The sequence below is a fragment of the Anolis carolinensis genome, chromosome 4 (assembly GCF_035594765.1).
Source record: "Anolis carolinensis isolate JA03-04 chromosome 4, rAnoCar3.1.pri, whole genome shotgun sequence".
Lineage (NCBI taxonomy): Eukaryota > Metazoa > Chordata > Lepidosauria > Squamata > Dactyloidae > Anolis > Anolis carolinensis.
The window spans coordinates 209,152,935-209,171,531 of record NC_085844.1 but is presented as its reverse complement, the minus strand read 5'-3'; the positions used below and the strand labels follow the sequence as shown (position 1 = coordinate 209,171,531).

The window sequence follows — 18,597 nt, the reverse complement described above, 5'->3', positions numbered from 1 at the left end:
GTTCTATTTCTGTGAAAGAGGTTATAGCCCTCAATGGTTAAATTCCAGTGATGGGAGTCATCCCACCAGGTTTCAGTGATGCCTATGACATCGTATGTGTGGTGCTGTGCTAGGAGTTGGAGTTCGTCTTGCTTATTTCCCATGCTCTGAGCATTAGTGTAAAGACATGTAAGCCCCTGTGACCTCCTCTCGAACTGTTTATTTGGGATTATTGTGCTCTCTGTACTTGGTCCTTGCTGTGTTTGTGAAGCCCTCCGTTTAGCCTTTCGGCGGTTCCTTGTGGTCGTGGGTAATATATTGTTCGCCAGGCTGTTGTTCCCCTCCCCCAGTGGATCTAGTTTAAAGTGCGCCTGATGAGGTTTGTGAGTCTGTGTGCAAAAAGATGTTTTCCTACTTGTGTGAGATGCACCCCATCGCTTGCCAGTAGTCCATCCTCTTGGAAGAGTAGACCATGGTCAAGGAAGCCAAAATGCTCCTCTTGACACCATTTTCTGAGCCAGTTATTGACCTGTACTATTTTTCCGGCCCTTGTAGAGCCGTGTCCTACAACAGGGAGGAGGGATGAAAAGATCACATGTACATTATACAGTTTTAGCTTTGTTCCCAGAGCTCGAAAATCATTTGTGATCTTTTGAAAAGTATGCCTAGCGGTGTCATTGGTACCTACATGTATCAACATAAGGTGGGGAGGGTGATGGGGCTTTAGGAGCCTGCTGATCCTCTGAGTGATATGGTGTATATTTGCCCCCGGGAGGCAGCATGTTTCTCGAGCCATCCCATCCGGTCTGGAAATGATGGCTTCCGTTCCTCTAAGGAGGGAGTCACCTACTACCAAGACCTATTTCCTTTGAGGATTGACAGGGTCCCTTTTGTGCAAGACAGTGTGTATGTCCCCTGAAGAGTGTTCCTGTTGAAGTGAATCATGTAGGTGTAAAGTGTTGTCCTCCTCCTCAACATCCCCAGTGCATTCATCAATGACAATCCATTGAGATACATCCGAGAGCCCATTACTCTCCCAAGGATGTTCCTGTTGCTCCTGGTCTATGATTGGGGATGGAGCATTTGCATGATTACATAAGTGTGACTGTGGTGATGCACTGTCCCCGTCAGGGCTATCCCCTGCGCATTGATCCAGGGTGGTCCACTGAGTGGTATCTAAGAAACTGTGGTCCTCCACAAGATGTGTTTCCTGATTGTATGTTAATGATGTAAGAATTTCAAATCTGTTGTGTAAATGCAGCTGAGCAGAGGAGTTCTGCGGAGGCTGCCTGGTCCTGCGTCTCCTTCTATGGGCGACCTCCTTCCAAGCCTGAGGGTTGTCTACCTTTGAGTTGATCTCCCCATAAGGTTCCTGATCATGGTCTTGGTGGTGTTGGTGTGATGCAGGCTGCTGATCTACAGCAGCGTGTTGTGCAGTGTCCAAGAAGAGCTCGAGTGCCTGAATGTCCTTAAGGGTCTTAATACGGTGCTCGAGCTGTTGGATCCTCTGCTCCATCAGAGTCATCTGTTTGCATTTGGAGCAGATGTAGTTGTCTAGTTTTTGTGTGAAAAAGCGGAACATGCCACAGCTGGTGCATGTGATGGGAATGTTTTGCTTTTGTTGCATTATGGATCTTGTGTTCTCTTGGCTGTAGCCCATAATTCTCATCAACTTCGAGTTTTCCTCAGTGAAAAATAGGAGGGTTAAGCTACAAGCCACTTAGGATATAGTGTGAACAAGCACTTCTCTGAACAAAGAGATCCATGGTGAGATGGGTTCATAAAGAAACCACAGAATCAAAGAGTTGTAGGTTTGGAATGAACTGCAATGTCATATAGTCTAACCCTTGAAGATATAGGAAATCTATCTTCCCAAGCTCTACTCAGAACCTCCAACAAAGGAGAGCTCGTCATCTTCCTCTTTGAAAATGTATTTTTGAGAACACAGTTGGCCCTCCACTTTGTAGGCTTTGTGGCTTTGATTGTTTGTGGATTTGTTCTCTATGAATCATGAGTAAATGCAAAACACTCCAGATTGGAGTGTACCTGAATGCTTTCTAAAGTGCTATACAAACCAGCATTTCTGTGTCTTTTTCCTTTTTTAGGGTGTATATGAGCCAAGGACGTACATCGCTACCCAGGGTCCTCTTTCCACAACTGTAGTGGACTTCTGGAGGATGATTTGGGAATATAAAGTCTTGGTAGGATACAAATAATTGCCTACTGCCTACTGTATATTCTTCCAGTCTTACATTAAAATAATTGCCACTTGCTGAATAACACCTATATTGATACAGTCAGCTCCCCGGAGCAGTAGATTGTTCCTATCAGCTTCAGGAATTTCTTGTAGCTTTATAAGGGTGTAGCTTTGTGTAGGTTTCAGAAAATACAAAATGCTTTAGACGAGGGGTTTTCAATGTCTGCTCATCGAGTTGTGTGGGACTTAAGATCCAGAATACCCAGAGCATCATGTTTCTGGGACACGAAGACTAAAGGGCCTAAAAGACAAAAGGTCAAAAACATCAGCTTCAGAACTTCAGAGTTGATGTCACAAACACATCATGACTGTTGCCATGTCTTTTACTACCATTTTTGTTAGAAAGGAACAAAAATATAATATAACTATAATAAAGTGAACAAACACATCATAAAGTTATACATTTTTTTAAAAACACACCCTACTAATCTGCTTTCTAACTAGTACAAAAAATCTACACAACACCAAAAACACACAAAAATAAAACGCACCAATACATAGATTTAACATACAGTAGATGCTAAAACAAGACTTAAAAAGAGAAAGACTAGTCTACAGACCACTCACTTTCTGTCTGCTAGTTTTCTGATTCTAACTAGTTCACTCTACATTCAATAACGTACTCCAAGGTCATAAATCTCACAAGTAATGAAACCCGTATCCTGTTTTTTCTGATGGAAAGTGGGAAATGCTCCTATACCAGACAGGAGGCCAAGGCATCCAGACCAGTGAACCTGAGTGTTCTGCCATAACTGGGTCAACCTCAGCCTAGCTAAGTAATGGATCTAGATGAGCTTATAAAAGTTCACTGGTTAATAAGATTTAATTTTAGATAAAAATAGGGGAAGGAACTACTACCCCAGTTTATCCACTCAGCCTGAGTCAGTGGAGGTCAAATCTGCATTCGGCCTCCTAAGATTCTGGGAGCCAAGGAGTTATGCAACACCTTCTAATTAGCAGATGGTGAAATTACCAGGACTGGAGTTGGTATCAGGTAATACCCAGGATTAAGTACTCAACACTAAATTGGGGGATGGTTTTTAAAGGGGAAAGGAGGTAGGATGTACATCCAGAATATACTGTACAATGCAAAATATGGGAAAAGAGGATCAAAATAAAAAGTGTATCTAGGCTTAAAGGTAGGTACCAAACGATCTCACTATAAGAGAATCAAGGGCATTGAAGCAAGATGCAAAACTGACAAAATAAATCAGGGACAGAAATTAGTTTTAAAGATTCATTGCAGCCCAAATGGCTTGATTCCCACAACCCATAATAGCCAGTCAGAGGACCTAAAATCCAGAACTTATCCATACATTTCAACTGTCTTGATTTAGCGGAAACAGTCCTAAGTAATCCTTTGTTGTCCTACTTTTTCAATAGTTTTTAAAACATCCCTGCTTTTCCCTTATCCTGCTCCTTTCCCCCCTTTGTCCTTGACTTACTTCAATTACCGCAGATACAATTCAAAGGGCAAAAGTAGCTTGCAATCAGTTAACTCAGAAGGGGAAGATGGAAAGGAGGAGGTGAAACCTTGGTTTTCCCTATAGATTTAGAGCAAAAGCAAACTGTTGCACCTGATCCTAGATGATGTTTACTCATTCATAACATGAGTATTCTATGTTGTTCCCTGTCCCACATGTGTTTCAGTTTTCAGCTGTGAAATGTATAGTTAGAGGGAATGCCTTACAGCATCAGGCCTGCATGTATGCTTGCATAGGACTTTTGAGGAAAAATATTCCCAACTAGTGAATGCTCTTGGCCGTGACCAAATCAAACAAAACCTCGCAGATAATTGTGATGAATAAGGCTGACAGAAATTCACTGAAAATCAGATTTTCCGAAAGATCCAGCAAAACAGCAATAAGCCAAGGAGAAAACTGCTTTTTACAGTGTGGACTTTGGTGAAAGATTGGAGAAATCATCTTAAAATGGGGAATCTTCATGCCTATCAGAGTGGCTGATGGTAGTTCACACCTACGGGTGCCTAATAATTCTCCGCTGCTGCTGTTTCCAGGCTGCTGTCTTGCATTCATTAAGATTTTTACAAAAATGTTCCTGATAATACTTATATTCTACAGCCCTTCTCCTTTGATAAATTATGGAAGAGTCTTGGCCTTAGAAGCAGCAAAAGATTAATCACAGTAGCACTAGCAACTCCTGAATGATGTCCAGCCCTTTGGACTTATACGTAAATAAAAAATAGACTACAATCTTCAATTGTTTTAAAACCACGTGGCGCAGTGTGTTAAAGCACTGAGCTGCTGAACTTGCAGACCGAAAGGTCCCAGGTTCAAATCCCGGGAGCGGAATGAGCTCCCGCTGTTAGCCCCAGCTCCTGCCAACCTAGCAGTTTGAAAACATGCCAATGTGAGTAGATCAATAGGTACCGCTCCAGCGGGAAGGTAACGGCGCTCCATACAGTCATGTTGGCCACATGACCTTGGAGGTGTCTACGGACAACGCCAGCGCTTCGGCTTAGAAATGGAGATGAGCACCACACCCCAGAGTCAGACATGACTGGACTTAACGTCAGGGGAAACCTTTACCTTTACCTAGGGAAGATATTTTTGTAAACACATATAAATGTAAACCCTCTTGTCTCACAACAGTTTTTCCCAAAATGATGATTGTTGCCAATAAGTTTTTTTAAAGTAGTGACACCATCAGAAAATTGTGGGGTTTTTTTTGTTTGTGATCCTTAATACGTTCTTTCCTATCTCTCTAGATTGTAGTTATGGCTTGTATGGAATTTGAAATGGGAAAAGTAAGTATTGTGTCAAAGGTGGCATAACTTATGCATCATGGAAGAATTTTCAGGCACTGGCAAGAATTCTTTATAGTTCTGCATAATATATTTCATACCAGTATCAAACAAATTCTGTTTTGATAGTCATGGGGGCTTTTTCTTAAATTTAAAAATAAATAATTGGAGTATGGTTCAAATCTAACCTTCACCATTATGCTTTTGTAAAAAAATGTATTTTTTCTTTAGCTTTAGCCTCTTAAGTCTTTTAAAACAGCATTTCTAGTTTCTGATCCTCATTATATATTATGTTTTCTCCATTGTTTAGTATATAACCTGGAGAAGGAGGGAGTTCCATTCATACATTATATCTAAGGCCTAGACCAGGCATGGGCAAACTTTAGCCCTCTGGGTGTTTTGGACTTCAACTCCCACAATTCCTAAGAGCCTCAAGATCATTCCTTTCCCCCCTCAGCCACTTAAGCTATTAGGAATCATGGGAGTTGAAGTCCAAAACACCTGGAGGGCTAAAGTTTACCCATGCCTGGTCTAGAATCATTTTGCAAGTAAAAGGGGTGGATTAGGGTGAATGCTTACCTCTGAGAGCAGCCACACAGTCCCCTTTAGGTGTCAGTTGTGTGCATGAAGGTTTCGCTGAGTGGAAATTCTTGTTTATACTACGGAAGGTATGAGAGTTGACAGGACAGGATGACAGATAACCACAGCCCCTTTCTGTTTTTCTCCAACAGAAAAAATGTGAACGATACTGGGTGGATGCAGATGAGTCCCCGCTCCAGTTGGGCCCCTTTACTCTTTTTTGTGTGGGTATATTTCCTCCCATGTTCCTTTACATTCATAGTCTGCAACGTATTCTGCTTTATGGAAATAATTGCTGTCCAAATGTCATACTGGTTTGTTTTTTTCTATAGGAGGCAGAAGAAAAGAGAAGTGACTATGTAATTCGTATTCTGAAAGTCAAACTGAATGGCAGTGTAAGTGTGGGACAGCCTAAGCAGAAGGGAACATACAGTGGGCTTGCTGGGGGCATTTCACGTCAAAAGGGTAAATCACCAACATGGCAAAAGTAGACCTTGCTGCTGTCATTGGCCAATACATTTCTGTTAATTATTTTGTTGTTCCAGTCCAGCAGTTTCTAAAACTAGTGTGAGCCTGGAATAGAATAGAGAGCTGTACATTGTAATTCCAAGAGCTTGCAAGCTAGCAGGAACTGTAACAATTTCATTTATACCAATGTTTTCACATAAAAAATCTCAGCTATACAATGCTGAATGTTATTCCCCAAACAGATTCAGCATCTTGGATAGTTCTTTCAAAACAGTGGTTCCCAATCTTTTTTTGACCAAGGCTCACTCTGACCAGGGGCCACTTTGACCAGGGACCACTTGACTGGTAACCAAAAGTGTTACAAATAGGTTTTTGGTCAACTTTAGATTTGGTTTGGTTATTTGGGGTGCTGATTCAGAAAAGTGCATTGGATAGACCACATCAGCTCTAGTTTCTGATACAGAACATATACCATCAAGTAATTGCCATCTGCTTGCCCACAGAAAACGTATTTAATAATCTTGAGCTGATGTAGTCTCTTCAATGCAATTGTCAGCTCTGCAGAAAGGAGTGGAAATTAAAATAAATAAATAAATAAATAAAGAGGAAGGACTTTTTGCAGACTGGATTTTCATTCTCACGGTCCACTTCTGGGATGTGGCCCACAGGTTGAGAACCACTGATTTAAAGTGTGGACTAATCTTCTGAGTATATTACAATTGACATTGGGACAGACAGTGTCTAGTCCATCTGGTATTAATAGCTGACATTAACCAAAATTTATTTATTTGTTTGTTTTATTTATCATTTTTTCTGTCCAAAGTGGAATTGAAAGCAGATCCCACATTCCTGAGCCCAGTTGAAGTCCATGGGATTATTCTGCTGTGTAAATGTGCTCTTATTCAATGTAAATATAAATAAGACTGCTGGTTTAGAAAACAAAGGCTGACAGAATTTAAATATCTGTGTTGAATCATATGATCTAGGTAGAGTTTGATTCTTTACAGATGTGCACAATGTGCAGAATACAACTTAACATTCTCCCCACAAAAGGCTACACATTTATATCTACTCACAGTAATTAGTTAAACACCCACTACATTCCCCACTCTCATAATTCAAAACCATTTTTATTAAAGCAATTAGTGTTGCAAATAGAGCTGGAGCTCAAAGCATGATGATGGAGGAAATTGCTAGAATTGTTTGTTGATATGAATCAACACATCACCCTGCATTTTTGTATTCTCCTTTGAAACATGGCTGAACTGTGCTTTGACATATTCCCCTGCAACACAGAAACTAATTATGAATTTTCCCTTTTTGTGCCTTTTGTAGGAAATCAGGACTGTCTATCATTTCCATTATAAACATTGGCCAGATCATGATGTCCCTTCCTCAATTGATCCAATTCTTCAGCTCATAGAGGAGATGCGATGCTACCAAGGACATGGTGATGCACCTATCTGTGTGCACTGCAGGTGAGGCTTCTTGGCAATGGAGATAATCTTTTTTAAAAATTACAACAGCACAGATAGGCCCTTTTAAAGCTGAACAGCAAATGCAAACAAGCCTAGAGTGATCAATTAGGTGCTAAAGCCCATTGTGATAATATGAGCCCCTTTCTTTGCATTTAAAAAAATGTAATTTCTCCTCTCTACTGATCCCATGCGTTGATTAGCTTCCATACTTCTTCATTACACTCTGTTCTCAGGCTCCTGCTACTTACTCGCTCCATCACTCACACAGGAAGGAGGCCATGGGAACTAATAAAGTAGCTTAATTCTGCAGACTATAAATTCAGAAACCTTTAAAAATGAAATATACCAGTAGTTTGTTTTGTAAATATGATACATATATTTATGTAAAGCAATAATACTGGTATAGCTTGGTTAACAAAGTATATGTGTTCATTTCTTCCTTCTTTGAGAGAAAGGCAGCATATAAATAGACAGACATGATAATCCCTGGCGAGATTAGATCAGCCCCCTACCTCCTGTCTTTCAGAAAGATGGTAAAGACCTTGCAATGTGTGATGACTCATGGGCCTTGTAGTCCTGTTCCTAGTACTATTGTGGCAGACGAAGAGGAAAACATGGGGTTTTCGCCGGTTCAGCAAGAGCCGGAGTCTCTTCACCTGCAGGATGTTGATGTTTGTCCTCAAGAATTCAGCCAAACAGGCCTTGGGCAGAACTCCCCCCCGTTTCCCAGAAAAGAATCTTATTCCAGAGAAAGGGGAAGCAGAGAAGCTCAACGGAGGAGTTTACGCATTGCTGCCAGAAATCAAGCTGATTAGGCTTGCTTCCCTTGGAAAATTCTAAGGAGTCGCACATCTGGACAGAGTTGGGTTTCGCTTCTCGTTCTCTAGGGAAAGAGTTCTGTTGGCGGGAAAACGAGACCCAATATAGGTGGTTGGCGCGAGGAATTCTTTGCGGAGTCAATTGATCAGCTTGAGGAGAGAGATTGTGTGTGGACTTCGTAATCCCAGTTCCTTGCTTCCCGGATCAAGCTTCAAGCCTTGCCTTGTCTCACGGTTTTACCACGGACTCTGTTTCATGCTTCATGTTTGTCTTGCCTCCAGTCACGGATCTAGTCAAGAATCAAGTTTATTTCCAGCCTTGTTGTCAAGCTTCATTGGACTTTAAAGACTCTGTTATTTCCCCACACTATTGCTTGGCAAAGTGTGTGTTTCGGTCAAGTGGATTAAAACTTTGAACTCTAATATCTTATATTGGACAATACATTTCTGGACTATATTTGACCTCATCTGAAAGGTCTGCTTCTGAACTATATTCTTCACTTGTTTTTATTGATTTTATATATTTCTTTAATAAAGATATTAGATAGAGACTGGCCTCTGTGTAAGGTTATTGGTGCTCTGCAGCCAGGGTCCTGACAGTTTGACTCCGCCACCCTAAGCACCAAATAACCTAAGGCCAGAATGTCTACAGGAACCGGAGCGGAAGCTCAACCACCCAGTTACACCATTTCCCAGGAAGAATTCAATAGGATCCGAGACACACTCCGTATGCAGGAGGGAGAAATACGGGGCTTGAAGGAACGCGGAGCCCAACTCCCTGCCCTAGCGCTACCAACCAAGTTTTCTGGAGAAGCCTCCAAGGTTCATGTTTTCCGTCGCTAGTGCCAGGCGTACTTAGAAGCCCGCCAAGCCGAGTTTCCCCAAGAAGATGTCAAAGTGGCGTGGATCTACAGTCTCCTAGATGGGCCTGCGGCCACTTGGGCGACGGCGCTATATGATGCAGGTTCCACGAATCTAAGCACCGCGCAAAATTTCTTGAACCACCTTAGAAAGACCTGGGGGATCGAGGACGACGAGGAGGCAGCCAGCCATAAACTCCGGCGTCTCTTCCAAGGGGACAGGCCGTTGTCCCAGTACATAGCCGAGTTCCGGGTGCTGGCTCAGAGCACCGGCTGGAACGATATAGCCCTTAGAGGACAGTTTCGCGAGGGCCTCAACATCGAGATGCAGGAAGAAATCTGTAAGGTGGATCCCCCAGGGACTCTTGAGAGACTCATCAACCAGTGTTTACGAGCCGAAGCCCTGCTTGCCAACAAAAAACAGTGGCTCCGAGGCCAGAGTGGAAGAGCCGGAGTGAAACCTCCCGCTTCTGCCAGTGTTCAGCCACGTCCAGTATGGAGATCCCCACCGCTAGCCCCAAACCCCATGGGAAGCGAGGAGGAGCCGATGCAGTTGGGCAATGTGCGCCCCCGACTAGATGTTGCCAAAAAGGCCCGCCGCCAACGTTTGAATCTGTGTTGGTGCTGCGGGAATGGGGGCCACTTCGCCAGAGAATGTCCAGCCAAAAAGAAGCCGAGGCGGCTGGAGCAAAGCCGGCAGGGGAAGCCAGCGACTGGGCGTAGAGAGGCTCGCCAACCCGGTCAAAAACCCCACTCAAGAGCCGCAAACTGGGGTCCTATTTCTCCTGGTGGTCACACTGTGGTCAGTGAAAAAAGGACCCGTCATGATCCATGCCATGATAGACTCAGGGGCAACAAACAATTTCATCGATAGAGAGTATGCCGACTCTCTGGGATTACAATATCATGATTTCAAGAATGCCCGGGTGGTGCAGGCCATAGATGGCCGACCCCTAAAGACAGGTCCAGTGAGCCGATGGACTGAACCCACCAGAATGTGGATAAGGGAACACATGGAAGAAATTTCTTTCTTCGTTACCGAGGTTCCCCACTTCCCTGTGATTTTGGGAATTCCATGGCTGACACTCCACGACCCAAACATCTCCTGGTCCAACAGAGAACTGCAGTTCGCCTCAAGATATTGCCAAAACCATTGTCTAGTAGCCAAGGTCTGCCATGCCACAGACGCAGAGCCCATCATCACCTTGCCCAAAAAATATTCGGACTTTTGGGATGTTTTCAATGAAAAGGAAGCCGAGAAACTACCCCCACATAGACCCTACGACTGTGCCATTGACCTGGTGGAGGGGGCCCCAATTCCGCGAGGACACCTCTACTCCCTGACTGAACCAGAGCAAGAAGCTCTCAGGGAGTTCATAGAGTCAAACCTCCGCAAGGGGTTCATCAGACCCTCTCAATCCCCAGCAGCTTCCCCAGTGATGTTTGTGAAAAAGAAGTCAGGGGACCTACGCTTGGTTGTGGACTATAGAGCATTGAACAATATCAAGAAGCGGAATCGCTACCCCCTGCCTCTGATCTCGGACCTATTAGACCGGCTCCGAGGGGCCAAGGTTTACACCAAGCTGGATCTCCGCGGGGCTTACAATCTAGTTCGCATAAGAGAAGGGGACGAATGGAAAACCGCCTTCCAGACCAAATTCGGATTATTTGAGTCCCTAGTCATGAATTACGGATTATCCGGAGCTCCCGCAACATTCCAGCATTTTGTCAACGATATCTTCCAGGATTATCTAGATCGGTTCTTGATCATATATTTGGACGATTTTTTGGTGTATTCTAGATCACAATCGGAACACGAGCGACACGTCAGAATGGTGCTACAACGATTGCGGGATCATGGACTATATGCCAAGTTAGAGAAATGCGCCTTTGATCTGCAAGAGGTAGACTTCTTGGGATACCGCGTCTCGCCACTAGGGCTCTCCATGGACCCGGCAAAGGTTTCAGCAGTATTGGAATGGCGGGCGCCAACCAACAAGAAGGAAGTACAGCGCTTCTTGGGGTTTGCAAACTACTACCGCAAATTCATCTCAGACTTTGCTCGCTGGTCTGACCCAATCACCAGCTGCATCCGAGGGAAACAGCCTTTCCGCTGGACGGAGCAAGCAGAGAAAGGGTTCCACCAGCTAAAGCAGTTATTCGCGACCCAGACAATTCTACAGCACCCTGATCCTAAAACCCCTTTTGTTGTGCAGGCTGACGCCTCTGATGTGGCAATTGGGGCTGTACTCATGCAACCAGTGGGAGAACATCTTCATCCTTGTGCCTATTACTCCCGTCAACTAACAGCCCCAGAGAGAAATTACACTATTTGGGAGAAAGAACTTTTGGCCATAAAGGGAGCTTTTGAAAATTGGAGACATTGGTTGGAAGGGGCCAAATTTCCCATTGAAGTTCATACTGATCATCGAAATTTAGAGCACCTAAGGACCGCACAAAAGTTAAATCAAAGGCAGCAGCGCTGGGCTTTGTTCTTTGAACGTTTTGACTTCCAGATCCATTATGTGACCCCGGCTCAGACCAAGCAAGCAGATGCTCTATCACGGAAACCAGAGTATGCTGCAGGATGCAGAGAGACCTCAGAATCTCGATTGCTGCAACCCGAAAACTTTGCCACGCTCACAGTGGGAAACACCAAATCCACTCCAATTGAACCAACTCCCTCTAACCCAGAATCCCTTTGCACTCAAGAAATTAGAGCCAGTCAACAGACAGATGCCTGGGCTCAAGAACAGATTCGCCAAGGACTACGTTTCCCATTCTCACTTAAGGATGGGCTACTATGCTAAAGGAATCATGTTTACATTCCTCCAGGTCCCGGCAGAGAAAAAGCACTTCATCTGTGTCATGACAGCAAGCCAGCAGGACATTTTGGGCTATTTAAAACCATGCACTTGATCCTACGAGATTTCTGGTGGCCCAAGATCCGCAAGGATGTGGAGAAATATGTCAATACCTGTCCTGTATGTCAGCGTTCCAAGACACGAAGGGAGAAGCCGTCAGGGCTACTACATCCCCTTCCCACTCCTTCTCACCCATGGGAGATAATTTCCGCGGATTTTATCACTGACTTACCACCCTCCCTTGGATTCACCACGATTCTACTAGTGGTAGACCTTTTTACCAAGTTGGCCCATTTCATTCCCTGCGTTGGCCTTCCCACGGCCAAAGAGGCTGCAGATTTATTCCTTCAACATGTTGTCCGACTACATGGATTGCCCAAGAGTTTAGTCACTGACCGTGGATCTCAATTCACCTCTCGTTTCTGGAAAGCACTACAAAAACTATTGGGCATAGACTCTCGTTTATCTTCAGCTCACCATCCCCAAACGGATGGGCAAACTGAGCGCACCAATGCCACTTTGGAACAATACCTTCGTTGTTATGTTAATTACCAACAGGACAATTGGGCTTCCCTATTACCTCTGTCAGAGTTTGCATACAACAATGGTGTCCAGGCTTCAACTAAAGAAACCCCGTTCTTTGCAAACTACGGTTTCCATCCATGTTTCTTTCCTTCTGTCATTGAAACCTCAGAAGTCCCTGCAGCGGAGGACTGGCTGCAGGAACTCACAGCAATACAAGAACTCTTGCACCAGCAACTGGATCAAGCCAAGGAGGACTACAAACGCCACGCTGACGGCCATCGCCAGCCGGGCCCCGAGATCCAGGTAGAAGATCGGGTTCTGTTGTCCACTCGCTTTTTGCCCTCCCACCGTCCCTGCCGGATGTTAGATGCCCGTTTCATTGGTCCCTACCCAGTGGTGGCGCAACTTAACCCCGTGACTTTCAAACTCCAACTTCCGCGCTCCATGCGCATTCATCCGGTGTTCCACCGTTCCCTGCTCCTTCTGGCGGATGGTGTACGCCCCGACGCGAGTCGGCCGCCCCCCGCCCCTGTTCTAGTGGACGGAGAGGAGGAGTTCGAGGTTCAGGACATTTTGGATTCTCGCTTCCATCGCCGCCGCCTTCAGTATCTCATTGACTGGGTGGGTTTTGGCCCCGAAGAACGCTCCTGGGAAGATGCTTCCACAGTCCATGCCCCCGACTTAGTCCGCCGCTTCCATCAGGCCTGCCCTACCAAGCCGCGGCCCCGCGTCTCGAGGAGAGGGGCCCTGTTTGAGGGGGGCCTTGAGGGCGGGAATAGTGTGATGACTCATGGGCCTTGTAGTCCTGTTCCTAGTACTATTGTGGCAGACGAAGAGGAAAACATGGGGTTTTCGCAGGTTCAGCAAGAGCCGGAGTCTCTTCACCTGCAGGATGTTGATGTTTGTCCTCAAGAATTCAGCCAAACAGTTTACGCATTGCTGCCAGAAATCAAGCTGATTAGGCTTGCTTCCCTTGGAAAATTCTAAGGAGTCGCACATCTGGACAGAGTTGGGTTTCGCTTCTCGTTCTCTAGGGAAAGAGTTCTGTTGGCGGGAAAATGAGACCCAATATAGGTGGTTGGCGCGAGGAATTCTTTGCGGAGTCAATTGATTAGCTTGAGGAGAGAGATTGTGTGTGGACTTCGTAATCCCAGTTCCTTGCTTCCCGGATCAAGCTTCAAGCCTTGCCTTGTCTCACGGTTTTACCACGGACTCTGTTTCATGCTTCATGTTTGTCTTGCCTCCAGTCACGGATCTAGTCAAGAATCAAGTTTATTTCCAGCCTTGTTGTCAAGCTTCATTGGACTTTAAAGACTCTGTTATTTCCCCACACTATTGCTTGGCAAAGTGTGTGTTTCGGTCAAGTGGATTAAAACTTTGAACTCTAATATCTTATATTGGACAATACATTTCTGGACTATATTTGACCTCATCTGAAAGGTCTGCTTCTGAACTATATTCTTCACTTGTTTTTATTGATTTTATATATTTCTTTAATAAAGATATTAGATAGAGACTGGCCTCTGTGTAAGGTTATTGGTGCTCTGCAGCCAGGGTCCTGACACAATGGGACCAAGCCTTTGGGGCAGGGCAATAATACAGCAATAGGAAATTTCACCCTGCTGATTGGATACGGTGTAGCTGACTTGTGACAATTTTAAATAATGGTTTTAATGTGAAGATAACTGATTTTATTGTTTATGTATATTTATGATTTATTTTATGTTCTAGCATTGAATGTTTGCTGTATATATATTGTGCTCCACACCAAGTCCCCTTTGGGGTGAGAAGGGTGGAATATAAATGTTTTAAATAAATAAACAAATAAACAAATGTGGATATAACTAAGACAGTATAGGGATAGTTTCCTATACCAGAGAGAAGACTATTAGTTCAACATGTTTTAGCAAACTCTTTACTCAAAAAAGCATGTGTATGTAAAATGAAACCAAAAGGATCAAACAAGCCTTGTCTAAGTAGATAGAAACATTTTGAACCCGATGGAGACCACTTGGAGGCTTCTTCTAAAATGTACTCAGGGATCATTTGTTTTCACCAACCTTTCTTTTCCTTACAACTGTAATTTTGCTGGTCAAACTTACAGGACTTTTGGTTTTTCATTTAACACATAGGGAATTGCTGGTCAGTCAAGCGTATCTGTTTTGCTATTCACATGTTCACAATAAGGGATTCTGGAGGCAGCTGCTATTTACCTTTTCTGTTGTAGGCAGGCACACACAGCAGCAGCATAAAATGTATTGATTTGGTTAATGTAGATACATTGCTTCAACCCAACACAAAAATATGCATTTCTCCAGCCCTCTTTCATCATCCTTCTAGTGCTGATATTGCTTTAAAAACTGAGTTAGACAGAGGACAAGTAAGGAACGGCTAGGCAGATGTAAAAAGCCTTTGTTTTTTTTTAAAACTATTTCGTCAGAAGCTTTTTAAAACACACACACACAAAACTACAGTTTGTATTCATTTTTAAAATCCTGTTTTACTGTGATGTGCAAATAGGGCCATTATTATGGTACCAAGGAGAGAACACAGTGTTTTCCATATCTGGGGCCATTTAGAATTTTATGGGTGGAAATGTTTCATATTGTGCTCAGAAGACTATAGAAATTTAATGCAAGTCCTCAGTTAATAGTATTCTATCCTCTGGAGGTAGACCGTTACTTTCTGTGCCAATTCAAGCTCAATAGGCATTTATTATGTACAATTGCAAAGTCTGGAGTGTAATTGGGGTGTTTGTTTTCCTCCAAAGCATCAAACAATGTCGCTATTGAAAGCTTGTCATGAGAATCTAATAAGCCAGTGATTAAACACGAATAACAATTCCAAAGGCAAAACTGTGTCCTTATTTACCGCAGATGCCATCTTTGCTATAGTCATGGTTCTTTAGCAGATGTATGTGATATCTTGCAAAATGATGTATCTGTCAGTGCAAATCAGATAATCTTGGAAGTCATGGGACAAGCCACATATCTGAGACTCAGTTCTCTATGAGAGGAAGACGTCAGTTGATTTGATTACTGAAACTGTACTGGCTTCATTCAATAATTTCCTATTTAAGTCTCTCAGAGACCTGGTTTCTTATAGAAGCCACACAGAATTAGACATGTGATGTAGAGATTCTACATTATTGTCTAAACAATGTCCTAATGTTTCAATCATTAACACTGTATATTTTTCAGTATTATTCAGTACAGTAGAATGTCCATTGGAGTTAGAAGACATCACACAAACTCACTCAATATCAGTTGCTTCACTCTTGGGTGCATGCTGGTTAAAGAACATAATATAAAAAACCCAACTTATCATTAGAACATGAAAAACCTGATTTACATCCTGTCTGAAAAAAGAACAATGAAGGGGTCAATCTTGTCTTGTTTGGGGAAGGGTTTCTATAATAAGGGTGCAGCTGTGGGAAAGGCCCTGCTTCATGTATTTATCAACACAGCCTCCTCAAGGCATGGGACAATAAAGTGCCCTCAATGGTAAATTTATATTGCAGGGAGGATCAGATGGAAGGAATTCCTTAGAAAGATCAGATCCCAAATAATTTAGAAAAATATTTTTGGTTACTTAATATATGTTTTACCAAGATAGTGTTCATTAGAAATAAATGAATTACATTGGTACTATTTTCCCCTCTCCATAAAGTAGCACTGTATGCATTTCTAATTAAAGGATATAGTAGCTAATGCCTGGAGCAAACACAAATGGTTGTAAAAAATAGGAACCAAACATAAGTAGATATATTTGCTTGCTATTTGACTAGTGTAATAAGGTCTAGCAAGTTTAAAGTAATGTTTTTATGTACTGGAGCAGGGAAAATAAAAAAGAATATTGAATGGAAATGGGAACTATTTTTCCCCTCTCTTGGTAATATATCAAATATATTTTCTTCAGTGCGGGCTGTGGGCGAACTGGAGTCATCTGTGCCATTGACTATACACGGACTTTGGTAAAAGATGGGGTGAGTGTTTTATTTCCCTAAACCTTCAGTGGAATACCTTGTTCTTGTGCCTGTGTGTCAGGCCAATTACTGCAAAGAAATATCCGCCCAGTTTTTTGTCTACGTTATGAGAAATGTGTTGCATTGAATGCTATTGGATTTGATTAATATGCTCTCTCTCTGAATCTTTATGTCTTCTACGACAACTCTATGGTCAGCTTCTGCCAGAACATTGGCAAGTAGATTTGTGGATTTGACTCATAGATTAATAAAGTTTTTGTAGGAATCTCTAAGTCCTCCAGTGCAACTTTGTGGTCAACTTTTGACAAAAACCCCTGACCCCAGCAAATCTGGAGGGCTGATTTCTAAAGTAAAGGGAATTGCTGGTGATATTCCTATTTAGCATCATTTTATCTTGCCTTTCTCTCCCCCCCCCCCCCCCGGCAAAAAAGAAAAAAAAAAGAAATCAAGGGAGTTTCTCTACATTGCAGTGGTTCCCAACCTTTAGTCCTCCAGGTGTTTTGGACTTCAGCTCCTACAATTCCTAACAGCTGATAAGATGACTGGGATATCTGGGAGTTGAAGTCCAAAACACATGGAGGACTAAAAGTTGGGAATCACTGCTCTCCAGGATAAAGTTAATTATGAAATTCAGTGCCAGTGTCTGGATGATTTGGATTTGCTTTTTTTCATCACTAAAAGTCTCTGTCTTTTTTGTTTTCATGCTAAGATTCTCCCAATAAACTTCAGTATTTTCAACATGATTCAGGACATGCGTACACAGCGGCCCCTAATAGTGCAGACCCAGGTATGTTGAAAAGATTTTGATTGTTAATTAATACTGAGCATAACTGAATTCTTGAGAAGCTTGTTTGTGCTGTACAGTCATTGCCGTGTTCTGATGAAGGAAAATCTGAGTGGTGCAATGATGCCTTTATCATGATGCCTTTATCATGATGGGATGCTGTCTGGAGAGACATCAAAGGAATAGATTCTCTAAGAAAGGAGACAGGCAAGATACACAAGTGCTTTGTGGATATCTCGTATGTCTTATTGTGCACAAGTATTCATGTCATTGCCAAAAAAACACCTTGTTGGAAAAATTATCCATTCTCAAAATAAATTTCCCAAGTTACTCGAAACTTAGTGAAGAATTCTGTTGTCAGATCTTGTGTGAATTTTTACCGGTAAGCTAGTTCCTGTTGAGTTAACAGAGCATTGCAGCAACTTCCGTTTCTACTGAAATACTGGGTTCAGGCAATCAAATGTACATCCTCATCTTCAATTTGGGGAAGTATAACTAGTATAACCTTAGCTTACATCCGAGAAATGATCAATACAGATTTTTTACTATGTTGGACAGCCCAGGCCTACGTAACAGAGAAACAAAATAATCAAAACTGGTATATATTCATGAGATTCTCTGATGTAATTTTTCAGGAGCAGTATAAGTTGGTCTATGATGCTGTGATTGAACTCTTTCAAAGGCAAATTGATGCACACCCCGATCATTCCGATGTGGTTGCTGGGGAGGTAAGTGTTAATGCTGGGCCTTAACCACAAACGCACACAGCTTGCTCCCATGACAGTTTTTCCACCAGAGGTAGCACAGGAAGTGCCTCAAAGGTCCTAGCTGGGCTGTGTGCTTAAACAAAGAAATGAATCAAGCCACAGAAGTAGCAACTCATTCTTTTTTTTCATGCAGATTCTCCCTAGTCCCTGCTTTTGGTCTGATATGTTACTCAGGTTAAATCTAGGTTAAAATAAAAGTTCTTAGTCCTATTTTGATGTGAGGATGTCCAAGTAAGTTCAGGATTGTAGCTACCAACAACAATAATAACAACAATTAAAAAACCCTAAAATCAGGACAGTAAATAAAGAACAATACTCAAAAACAGGGGACTTCCAGACAAGAAACAATATAAGGGCCAGCTAATCACCTCCCAACAAAGGATTCCCCCAGGCAAGAAGCAGCCAAGCTTTGAGGCTGCAAGGCTATTCAATGCCAATCAAGGTGATCAATTGCAACATTCACACTTGC

General features: G+C 42.9%; 1 protein-coding gene across 4 annotated transcripts in view; it reads left to right on the top strand.

The window, feature by feature from the left end:
• Positions 1-18,597, top strand: part of ptpn22 (protein tyrosine phosphatase non-receptor type 22) — a 79,871-nt gene that overhangs the window by 36,233 nt on the left and 25,041 nt on the right. For all 4 annotated transcript variants that reach the window (XM_062979699.1, XM_008110050.3, XM_062979698.1 and 1 more), the window contains 8 exons: positions 2,085-2,180; positions 4,965-5,003; positions 5,732-5,803; positions 5,912-5,974; positions 7,383-7,525; positions 16,511-16,577; positions 17,287-17,364; positions 17,997-18,089. In XM_062979699.1, coding sequence (XP_062835769.1) covers positions 2,085-2,180; positions 4,965-5,003; positions 5,732-5,803; positions 5,912-5,974; positions 7,383-7,525; positions 16,511-16,577; positions 17,287-17,364; positions 17,997-18,089 — 651 coding nt within the window. The remainder of the gene's footprint in view (positions 1-2,084; positions 2,181-4,964; positions 5,004-5,731; positions 5,804-5,911; positions 5,975-7,382; positions 7,526-16,510; positions 16,578-17,286; positions 17,365-17,996; positions 18,090-18,597) is intronic.